Source organism: Monodelphis domestica, chromosome 2 (assembly GCF_027887165.1).
Source record: "Monodelphis domestica isolate mMonDom1 chromosome 2, mMonDom1.pri, whole genome shotgun sequence".
Classification (NCBI taxonomy): domain Eukaryota; kingdom Metazoa; phylum Chordata; class Mammalia; order Didelphimorphia; family Didelphidae; genus Monodelphis; species Monodelphis domestica.
In genome coordinates, this window is record NC_077228.1 from 511,717,668 (window position 1) to 511,738,308 (window position 20,641).

At 61.8% G+C, this 20,641-nt stretch overlaps 1 protein-coding gene across 1 annotated transcript; it reads right to left on the minus strand.

Moving 5' to 3' along the window:
- Positions 1 to 245: 245 nt before the first annotated feature.
- On the minus strand, positions 246 to 19,531 carry MNT (MAX network transcriptional repressor). The gene is made up of 6 exons (XM_056819633.1): positions 19,035 to 19,531; positions 12,423 to 12,999; positions 12,162 to 12,203; positions 11,901 to 12,012; positions 4,255 to 4,447; positions 246 to 3,788 (listed from the first exon to the last, which is right to left on the minus strand). The coding sequence occupies exons 1-6, from the start codon at positions 19,105 to 19,107 to the stop codon at positions 3,106 to 3,108; spliced, it is 1,680 nt and encodes a 559-aa protein (XP_056675611.1). The 5' UTR covers positions 19,108 to 19,531; the 3' UTR covers positions 246 to 3,105.
- Between the last annotated feature and the right edge of the window lie 1,110 nt (positions 19,532 to 20,641).

The following is a 20,641-nucleotide window of genomic DNA, read 5'->3' on the forward strand; positions in this document are numbered from 1 at the left end:
CAGATGAGGAAACCAAGGCCCGGAGAAGTAGAGATCTGCCCCAAATTGGAGATGGGAAATGGCAATGGGAGGATTCAAACCCAGCTTTTGTGTCTAAATCCATCACTCGTGGCTGTACCACATGGCCTGTGGCCAGCCTAGATAGAGAGCCCTAAAAGCCATTTCTAGTTGGGTCTGACCACGTTATGATGGAGTCTGGGCCCCCATCCCCCAATAAAACAACCGGATGGCTGCATGCCCCGGACTCATGTTTCAGTGCAGGTTTATTTGTTTCAATGTTTTATTCCAGGCAAGTGCTTTTTACATGGAGAGTATTCATGTCCCGATACCTAAAGTCTTAGAGCATGAACAGCCACTAGGATACAGCTCAATAGTAAAAATACAATATGTACAAAATTAGGGTTTTTGTAGTTTTGTTTTGTTTGTTTTTTTTCACACAGCAGATGTATCCAAACACATAAAAATCTCTACAGTCCGGGGTCTTGAGGGTTCAGATTTCCGGAAACAGAGACACAGTGACTGAGTCCTCACTGTAAACAAGGGCCACCTCTTGGGGGAGGGGGGCGCACCCTGAGGAGGGACGGGGGCTCATCCTGGAGAGGGCAGGGGCGAAGTGTGGCCCCAAAGCACCCCACTGTGCTTGCCCTGCCCACTGGCCCCTCCTCCCTGGCCCCCTGAGGACCCGAGCCCATCGAGGTAAAGACTCCCAGCCAGTGAGTCACTTAGAGAACATAAAAAAATAAAATAAGAATGAGAGGTAAGATGTGTGAGTGTCTGTGGGTGTCTGTGGGCGTGTGGGTGTGTGGGTGTGTCCCAAGTTAGAAGGTCTGGGGAAGAGAGGCAGGGCTCAGTCTCCCGAAGTTGGGGAGGGCTGGGCCTAGGGCTAGGCCTGGTCCCAGTGGCTGCTGACTGGAGACACTCCACGAGGATGAGGCTGGGGAAGTGGGGAGGCTCCAGCCAGCCCCCCAATGTCACAGCATCACAGCGTTCACCAGAAAACAACAGAAAAGCACAACAGCAACAACACCCATCAGAGCCACTCAAGACACAGCATGACAGGGACCCGGCCCCCCACCCCCACCCCAGGTGCCTTGGGGAGAGGGGGGGATTGGGGTTGGATGAGGTATCTGGGCACAATCCCCAGAGAATGGGGGGAGGCACAATTTAGATTCCACTCTTGTCTGGCCATGACCTTCATGGCTGAAAGAGGAGGGGGAGGTAAGGAGGAGAGGACCAACTCCAGCCAGCTCATTGCCTCCATCCCCATCCCACCCTGCCCCTGAGGGCCTGTTACACAGGGGAAGAGATGGAGCTAATTACGCCAAGACGGAGGGAGGCCACAGGGTAGAGGCTGCAGCTGGGAGGAGGGAAGCGGAGTGGCCCACCTTAGAGGCCGGGGGCTGACTGGGCAATGTCCCCAGAGGAGGAGCCCCCAGACCTGCCATCTCCCCAGCCAAAGAGGAAGCTGACTGAGTATGGAAGTGATGATGGGTTTACTTCTAGTTTGTCTGGGGCCCCCCAAGGTGCTCAGGCTGCCCCTACTTTTGACCAGCGCCCAAGAAACTGTACCCAGCAACTGCCTCCAGACTGGCGTCACAGGCATAAGCCACGGGAGTCTGGGAGCTCAGGGGGCCCCTGGTCCTCCCCAGCAGCGCTCTCGGCCTCCTCAGACATTCCTGGGAGGCCCATCCTTGGGATACCTTTGCCAAAGACCCCCATGAAGGCAACAAGTTTATGTGTAGAGAGAGATGTGCCTGGGTGGGTAGCTGAGTGTACATGTATGTGCATGTCTTACACAAGGTCACTTGTAATAACTATATGAAGGGAAGAGAAACGAAAGCTGTCCCCATGGGTAGACTCACTAGCGGGAAGGGCTGGAGGAAGCAGGCCGGGGCCCTCCCTCTCTGGGAGCCGGGGGCACCGGCACGGGCATCTCCTTCCCCTTCTTTCCCCTCTGGAGGAATGCCTGAGAGCCACCCTCAGGGAGAAACTGAGGCAGCAGGATGCTAAGGCGACTGTTCCCCAGGCTCAGGCCGAAGCATCAAAAGTAAACCAGAGTTGGAAGAGGGGTGCAGGGAGGGGAGAGGGGAGGGCCGGCAGGAAGAGCGCGGGGTCCGGGCTGCAGGCGCTGCCCGCTTCTAGTCGCTTGTTCGGCCAGTCTCCGAGGGGATCCCTGGGCCTTGGAAGGTGGGGTCCCCTCCCCCTAGTCACGATCCTCCGGCCATGGGCTCCCCTGAATGGAGCCCAGAGGACGATCGAGGCTCCTAGAACCCGGGCCGCGGAGCCCTTCCTCAGGGTAGGGGGGGGGCACCAAGAAACACACACGCAATCTGCACACGAACGTATGCACACAGACTGAGCATGCACGGGTACACACATGCACACGTCCACGGGTTACAACTCCACACGGCTGAGCAAAGGGAAGGGGAGGGAGCTGGGGAGGCGCGCTCCCCGGAGGCTCGGCTCTCTTCCCTCTCCGGAAGGGCCCCCCCAGAAGGGAGGGTCCCGGGTCCGGGCTAAGGTACCGAGTCCTACCTCTGCATGGTCCGCTGACCCCGGGGCCGAGCGGTCACTGGATCCTCCTCCACAGCAGTGGCCGGGCTTGGGGGGGGACAGATACCAACACACCCCCGAGGGCTCTCGCTGGTTTCTCTTTCATTTGGTTTATTATGAGTAGAGAATTGTCTTAAATAGTTTCTACTGTAACAAATCACAGTGACCTCAGATGGATCCTTCAGCCTGCAGTGGGAGCTGCCCCCCTCCCGGTCCCCTCTGCTTCCTTCTCCCCGGGGGCGGGGGGCCCCCGGAGCTCAGCCAGCTCCCCCTACAGAGCAGTAGCAGCAGCAGCAGCACAGGGGGGACGAGGGACGAGACCAAGAACATCACATCCACATCTCACAGGTTACACGGGACAGGCGGCGAGGCGGGGACGGAGCGCGACGGGAACGGAGGCGGCCGCGGAGCCGCGGGACCACGCTCACCCCGGGGTCTCCGGACCTTCGGCGCCCTCTGGGCGGCTCGGGGGAGGCTCGGGGCGCCCCTCCTCTGCGCCGGGCTGGAATGTGTGGAGCTGTCGGGGGGTGCCGGGGCCTCCCGGGCACCCCTTCAGGCCAGCTTGAGGGTGCTGACGGGGAAGGAGGGCATGGTGACCATGGTCACGGGGTTCAGGACCGTCTGGCCCACCAGCTGGGGGTGATGGACCACCTGGGCCCCCACGGCCGGCTTGGCCATGACCGCGGCCGGCGGCCCCAGCCCGCCCGTGCCGTTCACTTGCTGGTGGGAGAGGGTGTGGGCAATGTGGCTCACGGCCACGGGCTGGGGGTACAGGGGCAGCTGCGAGCCCAGGTGGGCCACGTGGTTGAGGGCCGCGGGGTGGACGGTGATGTGGCCGATGGGGGGCGTGGCGGGGGCCAGCTGCACGGGGCTGGGGGCCGAGGGGGCGATGTGGGCGATGTGCTTGCCCCCCGGGCCCTGCAGCACGTGGTTCACAGTCTGGATGACCGAGGCGTGGGTGGTGGCCGTGTGGGCGATGACCGTCGAGCCCCCTCCCGCCGTGGCCACCAGGTGGTGGGCGGGGGCCTGCACCAGGGTCTGGGCGGCTGCTGCCGGGGCGGGGGGCTTCTGCTGCAGGGCCGCGGGGTGGGAGTGCGGGGCCGGGGCAGCGGGGGCCGTGCTGGGAGGCAGGGGGGCCGGCTTCAGGAGCTCGGCTTGTGGCCGCTGGCTCAGCTTGGGCAGCCCCAAGCCCGACCGGTCGTCCTCCATGTCCTCATCCATGTTGTCCTCCCCTTCTGTCGGGGGAAGGGAACAGGGTCAGGCTGTTCTGGCAGGAGAGGGGAGGCCGGGGGAGGCCCAGAAAGTGCAGCCCCCTAGGAGAGCCTGGGGCCTGGCCGGCGTAGGGCAGCAGAGGCTGGGGGAGGCCCAGAAAGCACAGCCCAGGAGGCTGGGCCTGGCTGGTGTGAGGCAGCAGAGGCCGGGGGAAGCCCAGAAAGCGCAGCCCAGGAGGCTGGGCCTGGCCGGTGTGGGGCAGCAGAGGCCAGGGGAGGCCCAGAAAGTGCAGCCCCCTAGGAGAGCCTGGGGCCTGGCTGGTGTGGGGCAGCAGAGGCTGGGGGAGGCCCAGAAAGCACAGCCCAGGAGGCTGGGCCTGGCCGGTGTGGGGCAGCAGAGGCCAGGGGAGGCCCAGAAAGTGCAGCCCCACAGGGGAGCCTGGGGCCTGGCTGGTGTGGGGCAGCAGAGCCTGGGGCCCAGACGGGTTACCTGAGGCCGTGGAGGTGGAGGCCTGGTCGTCCTCGGGCTGCCCTGCCTGCCGCAGCACCCGCTCCATCTCGAGGGCGTCCATCCACTGGCTGAGCTCGTGTTTGAGCTCGGTCAGCTGCTGCTGGGTGGCGATCTTCTCCCGGGCGAGCCGCTCCATCTCGTGCTCATACTCCTTCTCCTTGCGTTTCAGCGTCTGAGGGCGCACAGAGGGGAGCTCACCGAGAGCTCGAGGGACCCCCGGCCGCAGGGGGTTGATGGGGGGGCGCCTACCCTGCCGAGGCTGCCTCGCCCAATCCTACACTCTTGGGTCTCTCAGCGCGGCTCTGGCTATCGGGGCAGGCCTGGGATCGGGGCCCTCTGAACTGGCCAGGCCCCTCCTAGGACCCTCCTGGGCCCCTCCTGGACTAGGGGATCCGCGACCCCAGCTCCAGGGGCGAGAGGGGCCTCCTAGCCTAGTAAAGTGTCCCCAGGCCTCGGACGCCCTCTCTGGTCTGGTTCCTTACATCTGACTGCAATGAATCCGTTTCTCTGCCTTCTGCCAGGGAGGGGATCGTCTTCACTGATCTCCGACCCTGCCTAGCCCGGGTCCTCGTACCCGGCCCCTTAGCGCTTCATCGCTGCCACTCGGCAGTCCCCTGGCCCCTTTTCCCCCCTGCAGAACCCCTGTATGGCTTCACCAAGCGCCCTGACCCAGGGCTGGCAAAGGGCATCCTGCTGTTCGTGCTCCCAGGCTGGGGTCCAGAGCCCTTCTGGACCTGCATGGCTGCCATCCCGGCACTCCTCAGAGCGCCTTTCTGGGCCTTCCCTCTCCTCAGCGTCTCCCCCGGGCCAGAATCTCTCTTTCCCTACCAGCTCCGGCCCTGAAACACGCCCATGTGTTTCCCCATCGGAAATGCTTCTGCAAGGAGGGAGTCTGTGGCTGTGCCTCCGCCCATGACTGGGTCTCCAGCCTCCCCCTCAGCCCAAGGGACTCTCCTAAACAACTCCAAAGGCTTTCTTTCAGCGTGTTCTCCCTGAGCCCTTGAGGTGGGGCGTCCGACTGTAGGGAGCACCCCTTCCTTCTCTCTGTCTGCCCGTCCGTCTGTCTCTCTCCCTTTCTCTCTGTGTCCGTCTCTGGCTCTCTCTCTCAATGTAATCTTAAAGAACTCATTTATTCCTGTAGCTTCAACCACGGATGACTTCACCATCTTTATCTATCTGGAGGTTGCACCAACCACTCAAACCGGACGCACCCGAAAACTGAACCTATCACCCTGCCCTCAGCCCTGTTCTTTCCCCCACTTCCCATTTCTGCTAAAGATCCCAAACGTGCCCCCCTCCCCCGTTATCTAGGTTTTGAGTCTTCCATTCTTTCTTCACCTTCCTCCCATAATCAGTCATGAAAGCGTGTTAATTATTCCCTTAAAGCATCTTTTAGAGAATGCAAACAGAATGAATAAAGCCAGACGGAATGCTGGGTAATTACCGTCAGCAAGCTCGGCCCCAGAAGGGTTGACAGAACGTACCTCCCTCCCTCCCTCCCTCCGTTGCACAGGTGGAGGCTTAAAATATTCCACACCCTTCATGTGTTGGTTAGTTTTGCTGAACTTTTTTCCTCTCCTAATCTTGGCTAGCCGGGTGGGCGGTGAAGGAAGCCGCCTTTAAGAAAGGACGGGCTCCTCTCCTGGGCTTATCCCGATGCTCCTTCCCAGCCCCACAGCCACGATCCAAGGAGCGACTCTCCTCCTTCACGTCTGGTCTGGCAGCACCAAGACCACAGCGGAGTAAAAGGCTCCCGTGTGAGCTGGCGAGCGGCTCCGAGGAGTTCAAGCTCGGCGCTGCCCCGCACGATTACCGGTGCAGAGCACGGCCCCTGAGCCCCGCACACCTTCCTGTGCATGTTCCCAGATGAAACACTTCTCTGGCTCCCACCGCGTGGTGATTCCCCCTCTGCAAACGTAGCCAGGCTGGCTCTGCTGCCAAGCCTCATCCACACTCCTGCCACCTTGCTCAGAGCTCTCAGAGCTCGGGCTTCACTGGCAAAGTCCCATGGCAGGAGAAAACAGCAGAGCTGGGCTTCCACCGAGGTCCTGCTTCAATGGAAAGGATTTCCATTTCCATCCACTTTGTACCCAGGGGCACAAAGACCGCGGACGAGAGCTATTCTTGCATCCCCTCAACGCCTGCCTGACATCCTCTGGGCCGGGCTTCCCCTGGGGAATGCCAGCAGAGTGCTAATCATTCTGGCGGCTCCAAGCAAGCGGGAAAGACTGCAGGCCAAGTCCAGGCAGCAAGTCTGAGGTGGGAGAAGCAAAGCAGCTAAGCCCAGAGAAGCTCATCACCAGGCTGGTCATTCCTCCTTGGATTCTGAACCAACCATTGGAACCAGACACGCCTAGCTCAACACGCTCGCCTGCCCTCAACCCGGATTCTTTTCTCTGCCCTTTTCACGACGAGCCTTTCCAATTCCTCGCTACTGAAAACCACAGCAACCTTAAATAGCATCTAAATGCTACCTCGGTGGCTCAGTGGATTGAGCGCCAGACTAGAGACAGGAGATCCTGGGGCCAAATCTGGAATCTAAGATGGGGCTTAAAAAAAAGTGCATAAATAAATCAATAACAGCTACCAAGTTCCCAAGGGGAGGACCTACTCTGAGGGAATCAGGGGACCTTCCTTAAAGTCTTCCTATACTGCTCTGGGCTCCCTCCTCCTCCAGGCTCTCCTCCATCTTATTCATCTCCTCTTCAACATTTTTTTAGGACTGACTCCCTAGGTTCTCCTCTCCCAGGCAGTCTCACTCTCTGCCTCCCCCATCTTCCTCATCTGATGCTCCAGGGAGGAAGATCTCCTCACTCCTGCTCTTCCCCCAGGCACAGTTGGGCCACTTTGGCTCCCATCGCGACGCTCGGTCCCTCTTCTCCATCGACTCCAATCTCATCTGCTTCAAAGACCAAAGTTAAGTCTCACCTCCTCTACGTTCCCATCTGAAGCACTGTGGTCTACACCAGTGTCTTCTCTGAACTGTGACAGCCCGTATGTATCTCACATTAAGAAAGTGAAATTCTCACTGATAAAATAACTTCTCGCCTTTGGGTGATGCTTGTATTTTCCTTGGAAGCACTCTGCAGAGTAGGTAGATGTCACAACTCCCAACGGACATGGATGAAAACTCGGGGTCAAAGAGCTGAAGTGATCTGCCCCCATCCCAGGGCATCAGGCTCCCGGGAGCCACATCATTTATTTTGCAGATGAAGAAACCGAGGCTCAAGGGGGACCCAAACCAGTTCAGACTTCCAGGTTCTTTGTATGGCAGGATGCCATCTCTCAGTGGCCCTCCCCATTCGGTCAGACTTATTTATACCCTCTCATGAGCACAGTTTAGGGCTGGGAAGGGACCCTGGTGCCAATCTCTCATTTTATACAGGAGTAAACTGTGACTTGCCCAGGACCACACCGCTAGAGACAATGTCTGAGGTGGGCCAGAAGCCTAGACCCCATTTGGAGCCTCACGTGAGCTACCTTCAATGGGGTAAGCTTGAACTGATCAGGAGAACCGGCCTATCAGTACACACAAGGTCCGCCCCAAGGGGCAGGAGAACAGCTAAACAAAGGGGAATGTGGGCTCCTTTCAATGGCCCGGAAGAGAGGACCAAGTGCCCCCTTGGCAGAGAAATAGAAGGTTCTAAGCACTGACCAAGCCAGCACTTTTAAAAAACGTTCTTTAACTTTTTCAGATCTTTGTGCCAAGGAAAGGTTGAGTGGGATCCCTGTAAGGGTGTGTTCTCTCAAGCTGGCCCTCACTGGAACCAAGCAGTCCTTTACCTCCTGATTCTCTCCCACTTGCCCCAGAGGGAGGCCAGGCAGGAGTGTGCTAGTCATGGGACCCTGGGCAATTCAGGCCCTCCTCTGCCCAATGAAGGGGTTGGATCAGCCGCTTTTAGGGCTTCTTAATGTGGGACACAGCTCAAACCACGCAGCTGAGGAGCACCCCAGAAAAATCAAGATCATCTCCCCATTCCCAAGTCCAGGGTCTCTCTGTCTCCCCTTTCCCAATAAATGGTCTCTCTGGGGTCTTCCACCCAATCCCAATCTTGTATGTCCTATGAGAGGGCCATGGCTCGGGCTGTTCCCCAGGCCTGAAATGCTCTCCCTCCCTCCCCTCCTCTCTGGGCTGTGTCTCATTCATTCCCTTATGCCTCTAGGAATCTCTGGTTTCCCTCAAGACTCACCTCAATGGCTCTTCCCTTCAAATGGCCCGGCCTGAGCCCCGAGGCTCTTTGTAACAGCTCTGTAGCTATTTTATCAGTACGTGTCCATGTTATTTCCTCCATTAGAAGTGAAAGAAGCCATCTAGGGGTACTGAAGAGAGCCTGGAGTTATAGAACCCAAGTTCAAATCCAGCCTCTGTTGCTCACAACCTGTGTGACCCTGGGCAAGTCACTTAACTTAGAAGCCGAGGAGTTTGGACTAGATGCTCTCTTGGGCTTCTTCCACTAAGCACAGGGTCCAAAGATTCCCTCTTACTCATCAATCCATCACTGCCCTGCCCCTATTTCACACCAAAGTCCCCCAGCTCTTCCCAGAGATCATTACAAACTGACTGCCAGAGCTCCTGGAAAGTCAGGAACCAGTTTCAGTTGCTATGGTGCACACGAGTGACAGTGGGTGGAGCACTAGACCTGGGACTGGAAGACCCGAGTTCAAATTTCTCTCAGAGGCTTACTTGCTGTGGGCCCCTGGCCAGATCACTCAACTTCAGTTGGCCTCAGTGTTCACATCTACAAAATGAGAAGAATAGCATCCTGCCTCTCTCGCAGTGGTGAGGATGAAATAACCTTTGCTTCCTGAAAACCTATCTAGGGGCTAATGGCTATTGTTATGAATATTCTTCTTACACTGGTGTGACAGAACGTTGGCTATTAGGGAAGGCTATTTCCACACTTTGGTTCAATGCCACGGACAGTGCAGCCCAGAATCCCAAGGGGGATGGGGGGGGGGGAGGGGCATGCGGCCCCTCCCCAACTCTGGGCCATTTCCAGAAGGTCCAACAGGCTGGCCTCTGGGCCGCCCTTCCTTCCGCATTCGTTAAAGTGATCGTTTTATTTTGTGTGAAGCCTCGGCGCCGGACTTATTAAGTGCTCTTAGACAGACGCCGCTGTGCCCGGAAGGTACTTCTGTCCCGGGCAAAGGAAGGCCCGGCCCTCCACCCTCCTGACCTCCACCTCCACCCACTTTTCTACATCAGCACCGGCCGGGCTGGGCCACCGAGAATACGACACCTCCCTTCTCGGTCACGGTCAATTTCAAACACGTTCTCCACCGCCCCCCCCCCCCCCCCCCGCACGCCGCTCCGCCCCCTCCTCTCCTCCCAAAGCCGCGAGCACGCGCGCTCCCACGAGGAGGCCAGCTCTTCTGCGTCACGTCACAGCGACGAGCCCATTGGCTTCTCCCCCCCGCACTCGTAGTCCGGCTCATTCCCACCCAACCAATCAGCGACTTGGCCCCACCTCCTCCCCGTGCCGGGAAGCGGCTTGGACTCGAGCCAGCCCGCCGGCCGCCCCTCCCCCATCCGCTCGGGAAGGACGCCCGGAGACTGGGGGAAGGGTGAGATGAGCACACTCGAAGCCACCGCGCATGAAAGAAATCACTGAAAAACCCAACCCGCCCCATAACGTGAGAGCAGCGACCCCGAAGACCCTCATTAAAACCTAACGGCCATCCTGGGTGGGGCCGCCCGCCAAAGCCCTCCCACCCCGCAGGAGACAGGCGAAGAATGACGTCAGGCCCAGCCCTCCCCGCTCTTCTGACTAGCTGACCCCCCCACCCTCACCCCGGACCGAGTCGCTGTGGAGCAAACTCCACCCCACCGGGCAGGCAAGGAAGAGCCCTGGCCCCGCCTAGGCCGGGCGGCTCCGTGGCTGCGCCTCGCCCAGAGCCAGGGCGCGCGCCCTCCCGCTCCTCTCCCTGCTTCCTCCACCTTAATTCTGTGTGCGCGTGCACCCCTGCGGGACCCCGACGGTTTCCAGGGAGACGGAAACTCACGGCTGCCATGGCAACCGTCTTATCTGGCAGGCCTGGCCGCACGAGCGCCCCCACCCCCACGCCACTGCAGAGGAGACTCGGCGCGCGCTACGCGAGAGGGGTTCCTCTGGGGCGGAAGGAGAGTTATTTTTAAAGGGCCAAGAGTGACAGACACGACAGCCCGGGCGGGGAGACCGCCGCTGGGAGCAGGGCCCAAAGTCTGAATCCCAGCTCAGGCCCTTCCCGGCTGTTGCAGCTCTGCCAGAGCGCTTCACCTTTCAGAGCCCCAAATACCAATCCTGGGGAGCAAGGCGCTGCACCAGAGCCGGAATCGGGACTCGAGAGCTGCTGTGGAGCTTCCCTAGAGGTCATGCAGGCAGTGTTTCCAGGAAGGAGAAGCTGGGCCCAGAGGGGGACACTCACCCAGCCTGCTAGTTAGGGTGGTAATTCGGGGCTGGGACTCGAACCCGGGCCTTCCTAAAACTGATTCCACTGATGTGTTCCCTGAAACACTCCCTTCTGGACACCCCAAGGGTGGGAGCTGTCCTACATGCACAGAGAGATGCTGGGGGCCCAGAGGTATCTGAGGCAGCGAAGGTGGATCGGGCCAGTGTGACCTTAATCCCCAGGGTGCCAAGGAAGGATCAGGCCCCCAGAGAAGCCTACAAGTCTTTGGGGCAAAGATCCCATTGCTCCAGGCACACCCCAAGCCCCAGAGGCCAAGCTTCTCCATTTCAGCCAGCGAGATCCTCCCCACCCCCACCTCCAGCCGGTGGCAAAGTCCAGGCTGGGAAAACAGGCGCTGCAGGGGGCCCTTCCTAGCGGGACCGCAGAGGAGTCAGTGGCCTATTTACATTCTCATCTGTGGGGTGCTCTAAGGTCTGACAACAGAAGCGCTTCCCTCCTAGCCACCCATCCAGCGGGGAGAGCCCAGCTTTCCCGATGCAGGAGGCGGTCTGGGGCGGCTGGGACTGGCCAAAGTCACACGAGCAATGAACAGCGCCGGTCCCTATCCAACACGGTCTCCTGGGGCTCTGCCAGCTGCCGGGAGATCCCAGCTCCGTCTGGGGGTTCGTCCTACTGGCCCTGGCTGCTCCTGCCCACAAACGTGCCCGGATCCTGGCCTCTGCGCCACCTTCCCGGCCCTCCGATTCCCTCTGTAATTAGGAGGTGCTCCGGCTTCCAGGGGTGTGCAGGGGTTGGCCCCGAGCCCATCCTTCCCTTCCCCCAGCGCCGGCGGCGGCGGCGGCTGCAGCTGCAAGCACGCCGGCGCGCCTGTGTTGGCTGACTGCTCCAGTCCCCTCCCCCTCCCCCGCTCCATTCCTTCCCTTCCCCCGGCAGGGAGGGAGCCCCGCTGACGTCAGCGCCAGCCCGGGCCATGTGCTCACTGCCCGCGTGGAGGAGGGAGGGGGAGCGGAGGAGGGCGGAGGGAGCGGGAGCTGGCGCTGGAGCCGGAGCCCAAGGGGAGGGAGAGGAAGCTGCTCAAGCAGCCGCTGCCTTCGCGTAGGCCCAGCCGGCTCTGCCAGCCCGCCTTTCACCCTGGGGCCCAGCCGAGCTTCCTCCTCGTCCTCGGGAGCCTCGAGCTGTCCTGGCCACACCCCAAACCCCGGCGGCCCGAGCTGGCCCCTCCCCCGGCCCCCTACCTGAATGTATCTCAGGGCACTTCGGAGGACGCTCAGATTCGAGGTCTTCTTGTCATCCACGTTGGGGATGTTCCGCTTCAGAGTCTCAAAGCACTCCTTCAGGTGGGCCCGCCTAGGGAGAGGGAAACTGTCAGCTCAGGGCTCGGCGGGCCGCGGGCATTGGGGGAAAGCTGGGGAAGGAGGCCAAAACTCAGACGGGAAGCAAAGAAGCGGGGAGGGGGCAGGGCAGGGTCCAGGGCGGCGGCCCACATCCACACACACCTGTTCTTCTCCAATTTGTTGTGGACTTCTCGGGTCCCGATCCTGCAACCCAGACAGACAGTGGGTGTGAGGGGGCCGGCCGGAGTTATAGGCCTCGGCCTGCCCCCCCATCCGGTGGGCAAAAATGCTCAGACTGAAGGGGTCTTACCCCGCCCCCCAGGCGTCGTCTCTGTCAGTCCCATGAAGACTCTACCCTCACCGAGGGGAGGGCAGGAGCCAGGCTGGCAGGGAAGGGGAGGAGAATCCCGGGCCCTCACTCACCCTCCAGGCCGCTTCTTCTGCTCGCTGGGCTTCACCTCCTCAGCCGGTGCCAACTTCAGAGCGGCCAGCGCGGTGGGGGGAGGCGGCTGCGGGGGCGGCAGCTGGGGCTGAAGGGGCTGCTGGACCACGTGGTGCTGGGCGATGGTCAGGATGGGTGTGGGGAAGGGCTGCAGGGGTTTGGGGCTGCCCGTGGGCGCGCTGGTGCCTTTCGAGTCCGGCAGGAGGGGGGTGGCAGTGGCTGGTGGCCTGGGAAGTGGGGGGATGGGGTCCTTGATACTGAGTCCTGGCGCACTGACCAAGGCCGGCTGTCGTGGGGCGAGGGTGAGCGGCTGGGTCGGGGGCAGTGGCAGCGGGGGTGGGGGTGGCATCGGCTGTGGGGAGCCTGTCACCACAGGGATGGGGATGACGGTCACCGGGGTGGCCAGAGGGGGTGGGGGTGCAGGTGGAGGAGCTGGAGGGGACAAGGGGAGTGGGGGGGCCTCAATCCGGGGTTCTTCGGGGGGCAGCATATGATTAACCCGCGTGGCGCTGGCCTTCTGTTCCTGCTCCCGTTCCAGCCGAAGTTTCTCATGTTCCTCTGTGTGAGGAAGAAAGAAGGAAGGCCGGGAAGCTCAGGGGGAGCCGAATACCTTTTACAAAGAGCTCACAACCTCTTCACTCACAGTGGGGAAACTGAGGCAAACTGGGCGCTCAGCTACTCAGCCTGTCTATCCACTGGCCCCCTGGCTGCTCTTCCCTGCCTGACTACTCTGGCTTCTGCAAGGGTTACATTGGAAAATGGAGGCTCAAACCAGATCTGTGACTGGCCCAGGACCCTGGAGTGCCAGGAGCCTCTGCGGGAGGCTGTCCAGGCCCTTCCATCCATGGCAGCTAGGAAGCTGCTGAGACGGAGACAGAGTTCCAAGGGACCACTGAGGTGCCACACAAGTCCCTCCCCGAAGGGGGGAAATGAGGCCAGAGCAGGACAGCCGCCTGGCTCAGCTCAGCAACACCTCTTCTGGGAAGCCCTCCCAAATCCTCCCCCCTCATGCCCCTTCTCCTTTCGCCTCTCTGCCAGGCACTCCCGGGCTTTGTGGACTTTCCACTAGGCTGAACGGCCTCCTCTGGTTAGGGGAGCACCAACACCAGCTCCCCCCACATCCATCATCTCTTCTGAATGTGCCCACCTAACCACCGGCAGCTGCTCTCGGTACGGTGCTCACCACGACCTCTACAGGTGCGCGGAGAGGGTCAGGAAGGGACTTATCCAGGGTCACACAGCCGAGAGTAAGAGGCAAAGCCCAGTCTTGGGCCTCCCACATCTGGAGCTCTGGGCCCCATTCTCAGCTCTCAAAGAGGAAGTGAGGAATGACCCTTCTGCCTGGCACAGAGGCCGCCCAGCAGAGGGGGAGAACGTGCCAGAGCAGCTTCCCTGGGCAGGGCAGGCTGGGGGCACAAAGAGCAGAGCCTGGCTGCAGGGGAAACACTGCCCGCCTCTCCCTGCCCTCCCCTCTGAGTCGGGGCAGGGGAGAGGAGGTGGAGGTGCTCCCACCCCCCCTCCTCTATTTCCTGGACTTTTTCTTCCTACCAGCCCTGGCTCTAGGCCAGATCACCAGGTCACCCTGCCCCGAGTGCCCTGGAAACCCAGGCGGGAGGAGCCGCCTAGCGCAGCAGGCCATTTGCATGTGTGCTCAGACACGCCTCAAACATGCCACCCCAGGAAGGCAGGCTCAGAGGCGGGGCTGAGAAACATGGCCCTGGGAGGGGCGCGCAGGGGGCCTGCTAGGGAACTGCTCTCTGTGGCCAGAGGTGCCCGTCAGGGGCCAATCGGAGACCCGGGCCCCAGGACTCATCCCGCCCTCCTCCTGGGAAGAGAAGGGAGGGAAAAGGTTCCTAACTGGAAGTGCTGAGACTTCCCAACACAGGGAGGGCTCAGCACTTGGATAAGATATGAGAGACTGAAGGGGGGAGGGAGAGGCAGAAGGAGGGAGGAAGAGAGAGAGAGGGAGGGAGAGAAGGAGGGAGGGAGAGAAGAGAAGGGGGGGAGGAAGAGAGAGAGAAGGAGGGAGAGAAGGAGAGGGAGGGAGAGAAGAAGAGAGGGAGAGAGAAGAGAGGGAGAGAGGAGGGAGGGAGAGAAGAGAGGGAGAGAGAAGAGAGGGAGAGAAGAAGAGAGGGAGGGAGAGAAGGAGGGAGGGAGAGAAGAAGAGAGGGAGAGAAAAGAGAGGGAGAGAGGAGGGAGGGAGAGAAGAAGAGAGGGAGGGAGAGAAGAAGAGAGGGAGAGAGAAGAGAGGGAGAGAGGAGGGAGGGAGAGAAGAAGAGAGGGAGGGAGAGAAGAGAGGGAGAGAGAAGAGAGGGAGAGAAGAAGAGAGGGAGGGAGAGAAGGAGGGAGGGAGAGAAGAAGAGAGGGAGAGAGAAGAGAGGGAGAGAGGAGGGAGGGAGAGAAGAAGAGAGGGAGGGAGAGAAGAAGAGAGGGAGGGAGAGAAGAAGAGAGGGAGGGAGAAGGAGGGAGGGAGAGAAGAGGGAAGGAGGGAGAGAAGAGAGGGAGAAGGAGGGAGGAAGAGAGAGAGAGAGAAGGAGAGGGAGAGAGAAGGAGGGAGGGAGAGAAGAAGAGAGGGAGAGAGGAGGAAGGGAGAGAAGAGAGGGAGAGAGAAGGAGGGAGGGAGAGAAGAAGAGAGGGAGAGAGGAGGAAGGGAGAGAAGAAGAGAGGGAGAGAGAAGGAGGGAGGGAGAGAAGAAGAGAGGGAGAGAGAAGGAGGGAGGGAGAGAAGAAGAGAGGGAGAGAGAAGGAAGGAGAGAGAGAAGAAGAGAGGGAGAGAGAGAAGAAGAGAAGGAGGGAGGGAGGGAGGGAGAGAAGAAGAGAGGGAGAGAGAAGGAGGGAGGAAGAGAAGAAGCGAGGGAGAGAGAAGGAGGGAGGGAGAGAAGAAGAGAGGGAGAGAGAAGGAGAGAAGAAGAGAGGGAGGGAGAAGGAGGGAGGGAGGGAGGGAGAGAAGAGAGGGAAGGAGGGAGAGAGGAGGGAAGGAGGGAGACAGGAGGGAGAGGGAGGGAGAGAGAGAGGAGAAAAAGAGAGAGAGGGAGGAGGGAAGAAGAGAGAAGGAGGAAGGAAGAGAGGGAGGGAGAGAAGAGAGAGAATCTCCTCCCTCTTTCCAAAGAGCTGCTCTGTACAGCACCACCACATGGGGGGATGGGGGAAGAGAAGGGAAGCAGGAAGGGAAAGGAGGAAGGAGAGAGGGCTGGCCTTTGAGGTGTGGACTAAAATGGGTCAAATATGCATCCTTTTGCACCCAGCCTTCTTCCACTCTGCCTCAGTCTCCAGCCTCCTCCAAACAGCCCAGGATACAATCTACACAGAAGGGCCCCTTTTGCAATTCTCATTGGCCAACTTGGCATAGCTGCTCTCCGCCTCAGACAAGAAGATCCTGGCACCTCCAGGCCTGGTCCAGGGATGGGGCAGGCTTTTCAAGTGGCCAAAGTACAGCCACCTCCTCTCCTGCCCCCTCAACTATGGCCAGCTCTCAGAGGCTGAAGACTTCTTAGGGTCTTGCCCACCATTAGCTACATTAGGGAGGGACGAGCCACGCCACTCCCCAGCCTTGACTAACCATGGATTAAGTCCGTACTATGTGCCAGGCCGGGCTCTAGCGCTGGGATCACAAAAAGACGGTCCCTGGCCTCAAGGAGCAGGGAAGCCGGTGTGCAAGCCACCAGACTGGGGATGGGAGGGCGGCCCTGCCTGGAATGGCAGCAGGCTAGACCGGGGCCAGAGCCCAGCTTCTGTGAGGCCCTTTGCCCCACCCCCCCACTCGTCGCCTACACGGCTCTCCTTGTCTCTTTCCTCCCAGGAAAGGGGGGCCCGTGGTGAGCCCAGGCTGTTCAGGCCTCTCCCTCCTCCCTCCCTGCAGAGGGGTGCAGCAGCCCCACAGCCCGAGGCACAGCGACACTCCTGCTTACCCTTGGGTACAAGAACCTCAGCCTCGGCCCCCCGCTGTGTTGAGGCCCTTCCTTCTCAGGCCTCTCCAGAACACGGTGCGGCCGCTCCGAGCCCTTACCAAGAACTGGAAAGGCCTTCCGGACAAGATCTACCTCAAGCGCCAACTGTTAGATGAGGCTGCCCAGCCTCCAGCCTCCTTGGGGCGCCGCGCACAGATGGGAGGGAGAAGCATCCAGCGGCCTCGGCTTCCAGGAGGGAGTCCCGCTCCGGGGGAGGCTGGGCTGGCGTGGAGGGCCAGAGTGGGCGGGACGTGGGCATGAGGAAGACCCGGGTTCAGGTTCTACCTTGGCCCCTGGGCCAGAGAGCAGCCTCCGGGGGTAACACAATGGGAGAAGGTGGAAAAGCCCTTTGCAGAGGGTCAGATGGGTCTAGGGGTGGCCGAGTGAGCAATGTGGGCCCTCTGGGAGGCAGCCTCGTGGCAAGCCTGGCCTCGAGGGTCGGACTCGGCTTCTCTGTGTCCGCCCTTCGGCTCCCCCTCCATGAGAGCAGGCCCAGCGGGCCACTCCCCGAACCCCAACACTCTTCTCTCTCTAGGCTGAATTCCCGCTTCTCTCCCCAGCGCCTGTCCAAGCAGGCCCCCCACACAGCGATGCGGAGGCCCGCAGAAGGCGCCTGGTCCGTGCCCATCTGGAGCAGCCAAACTCCTCCTCGGAGGCCCTGGTGGAGCTCGGTCACAGGGGAAGCAGCCAGGGAGAAGAGCGATCCCCAGCCGGAGTCCCGTCTAGGATACCACGGGCAGGGCCTGTTCCGAGGCCCCAGGAAGGACGCTCTCCAGGGCCGGGGTGGGTCAGAGGGTCCCCCGACCTCAGGACACTCCGGGGCTACAGGTAGCCCTACCACAAAAGTCTGTCCGGGGCGGGGAGAGGAGTCAAGGGGAGAACCGGGCGGCCCAAGCCTCTTCCGGGGCCACGGGAGCATTCCAGGACGGCCCCATGCTGGGCCCCCACCTGGCTGGGGGGCTGGAGGGTCCGGCCCTGACACAGGATCTCGGACCCAGGGGGCTCTCCCACGCTGAACGACTTCTGACCTTGAGAGGCCGGCCCGGGGCGGTCACTGGGCCCACCCCCCTCCGGGCCGCGGCGCTCACCCACACCCCGGCACACACACAGGCGCGCACCCCCCCCCCCCCCCCCCCCCGCACACACACACACGGGCTGCAGGCGCGGCCTCGCACATACACGCACACACAACACTACAACCTCCAGCATGACTCATCACTGAAGCAACAATAGACACGGAGGGAAAGGAAGGGAGCGCTGGAGCGCAAGATTTCTTTCTTTCTTTTTTTTCCGGGGAGGGGGAGGGGCGAGGCGCGAGGGGGAGGGGGAGCGCACCCAGATCTTGCACGCACGCACGCATTTCCAAAGCTGTAGGGAGGCTTAAGAATGAATGTCCTTCTGCCCGGAAAGGAAAGAGAATTCCCCACTCTCCCTCAGCCTCCTCTCCAAAGGGGAGTCCAAGGGCCCGGGCCAAGGCTGGGGCCTAGGGCCGGGTGAGAGAACGTCAAATGAGTCCCTCTTTCTCCCATTGCCAAGATGCTCCACCCCCATCGCCCCCCCCTCCCCACACCTTAGCCAGAGGCCCAGTCCCCCGGACAGGAAGACTAACGAGAGTCTCCATCTCTCGGTACGGAGCCCCCGAATCCTGGGGGTCTCCTTCAATCACCCCAAAATAAATGCAGGGAATCTGGGAGAGGAGACGGGTAGGTAAGGAAGGATCAGGCCACTTCCCTTCTCCAGCCTCTCCCGGGGAGCCGCCCGGGCCCAGTCCTGCGGGGCTGGGACCCCTCCTCAGCCCCACCTCTTAGCCCGCCCCGCCTTCCCTGCTCCGGGAACCCAGGTCTGCAGGGAGATAGCAGCGGCCCAGTCCCCAGCGGGAGTGTCCCCGGTGCACGTGTTCGGGGGCGGAGCGCGGCCACGTCACCAGCCCCGAGTAACCAACAAGCTTGGAACACAGACACACGCAACATTCCAGGCGAGAGCGAGTTTGGAACGCGCAGACCCTCCACATTCTACCGGCCAGGGAGGGGGCCCGAGGCCCGGGGAGAGGGGGTCCTACCCTGGTGCCCCGAGGGCTTCTCTGAGGATTCGACCGCCCCCAGTCCCTGGCCCCCCAGAGTCTGCCCCAACCCAGCTCGGGGGGCGGGGTCAGGCGGGGCCGGCCCGGGATCATATGACAAGCGATGTCATTTCATTCTGCAAAGGCCGCCCCCGCCCCCAGCCGCGCGCAGCCCAGCCGGGGGCCCCCACGGCCGGGGAATCAGGGGAGCCTCTCCACGTAGAGTAATCCCCACCCCCACCCGTGTACTCCACACACGCACACCCGTGTACACGCACCTCCCCGCATCCCCTTTCCGATCGCACCACGCGCCCCGAACTGCACCGGGCATGCACGCCCGGCTCCATCCCAGCTTCGACCTCCCCCCCAAGCATGCCCGCTGACAGTCGGAGGCGCCCCAGTCCCCGGCCCCGCGCGGGGTGTCCCAAGGGGCGAGGGCTATAGGGAAAAGCCGCGGGAGGAGCTGTGGCCCCGGCAGAATGCTAATGCTCCAGAGCTGCTCGGGCGGGCGAACGGCGCGGCCTGTCTTCTGCCCCCGGCCCCGGCCCGGGTCCCCCCGCACCCCCGGGGCCCAACCCCGCCGCTCACCACGTGCTCTCTGTTGTTGCTGCGCTTGCCATTCCAGGAAGCGGGCCGCCTCCAGAAGCGTCTCAATGCTCATCGCTCGGGCGGGCGACCGGGGTGCGCCGCGGGGCGGGCGGGCGGGCTTCGGGGGGCTGCGGCCGGCCGGCGGGCGGGCCTCGGGGGGCCGTGGGGCGCTCCGCCGGGGGATCGCGGAAAAGGTGCTCCCCAAAAACGATCCCCGAAAAGGGGATTTGCAAAAATATAAAAATGGGGAAAAGGCTCGGGTGCAGCCCCGAAACCCCCCCGAGGCGGCGCCACCTCCCGCCCGCCCCTCCCGCCCGCCCCTCCCGCCCGGCGCCTCCCGCCCCGCGGCCCCCGCGAGTCCCGCCGACAAGAAAGGGCTTTGCAACAAGATGGCGAGGAGGCACCGACACACAACAAGGGGAAGCAGCCGCGCTGCCCCCGGCCGCCGCCCCCGCTACTACACCGGGGCCGCCGCCAAAGCCCGGACCGGAGCCCCGCCCGCTCAGGCTCAGGAGCGGCGCCTGGCGCGGGGCGGGGATCGGTGGGGCAAGTCCCGCCCCCAGGCGGACGTGTGGACACGTGGCTGGGGGCGGGACTGGAAGAGCCGAGGGCGCCTCAGTGCCCGTGCTCAACTTCCGTCTTTCTGTTCACCCCAGCTCAGCCGGCCCTTGCCCGTAGTTCGGGGCCTGGGAGCCAAGCTGGGCGGCTATCTATGTGGGCACTCTCTCCACCTATATAGGAAGGAGAGGGTCCAAGCGCTTGAACAAGCGCCATAGGATTCCGCGAAGGTGAGAGAGGCGCAGGAATAGGAAGGGACCTTCGGCCTTTAACCCTCGGGAGTCGGAGCCCCCAATCTTGCACATGACCTTAATTCCCCAGGCCCCCGAGTCTTTTGCAATTCCCGCGGCGCTCCGCCCATAGGCGGGACCAGTAGGAGGAAGCTCGGAGAGGAGGCGGGGAAGAATGGAAGAATGATCCGAAACCGGGTTTTGCAGCCGATCCTCCCCCCGCAGTGCGTTCGCATTTCATTAGTATACGTCACCGGGCCGCGGGCCAATGGGCGGGCAGGACAACACGGCATGGAGCAGCTCCACATGGACACCCCGCACCGTCGGCCGCCCGTTTAAAGGGCTAGTACCTGCCCGGTAATTCGAGCTCCCGGGGCTGGGAGGCCCCAGGGACTAGAAGAGGGATGGCGGGGAGTTGGAGTCTCGCTTTAAGGCTGGCATCCTGCCATTCCCTCAAAGTGATGACCCCACGCACACACAACCTCCCACCTATCATGCCGAGCTTCATTCTTCCCCCCACCATCGTAGGAACCCCCAAGTCTTCTCTTTGCCCACGTGCATCTGGCTCGAGGGGGGTTCCCGAAGCTCCCAATCAGACTGCCCTCGACATGGGACCAGCTCGGGGTAGAGGGAGAGAAGGGGGCGAGTCTTCGGGCCGGGATGGGGGCAGGGGGCGTGGTCAGCCTCGGGAACAACAACGTGGAGGGCGGAAGCCCTGCCCTCCCGGGCCTCCCGGGCCACTCGTGGCGGCCGTGGGGAGGGGCGCAGCGGGCGAAGGCCTAGCTCCACTCCTGACCCCGCCCTAAGTGTCCACCCTGA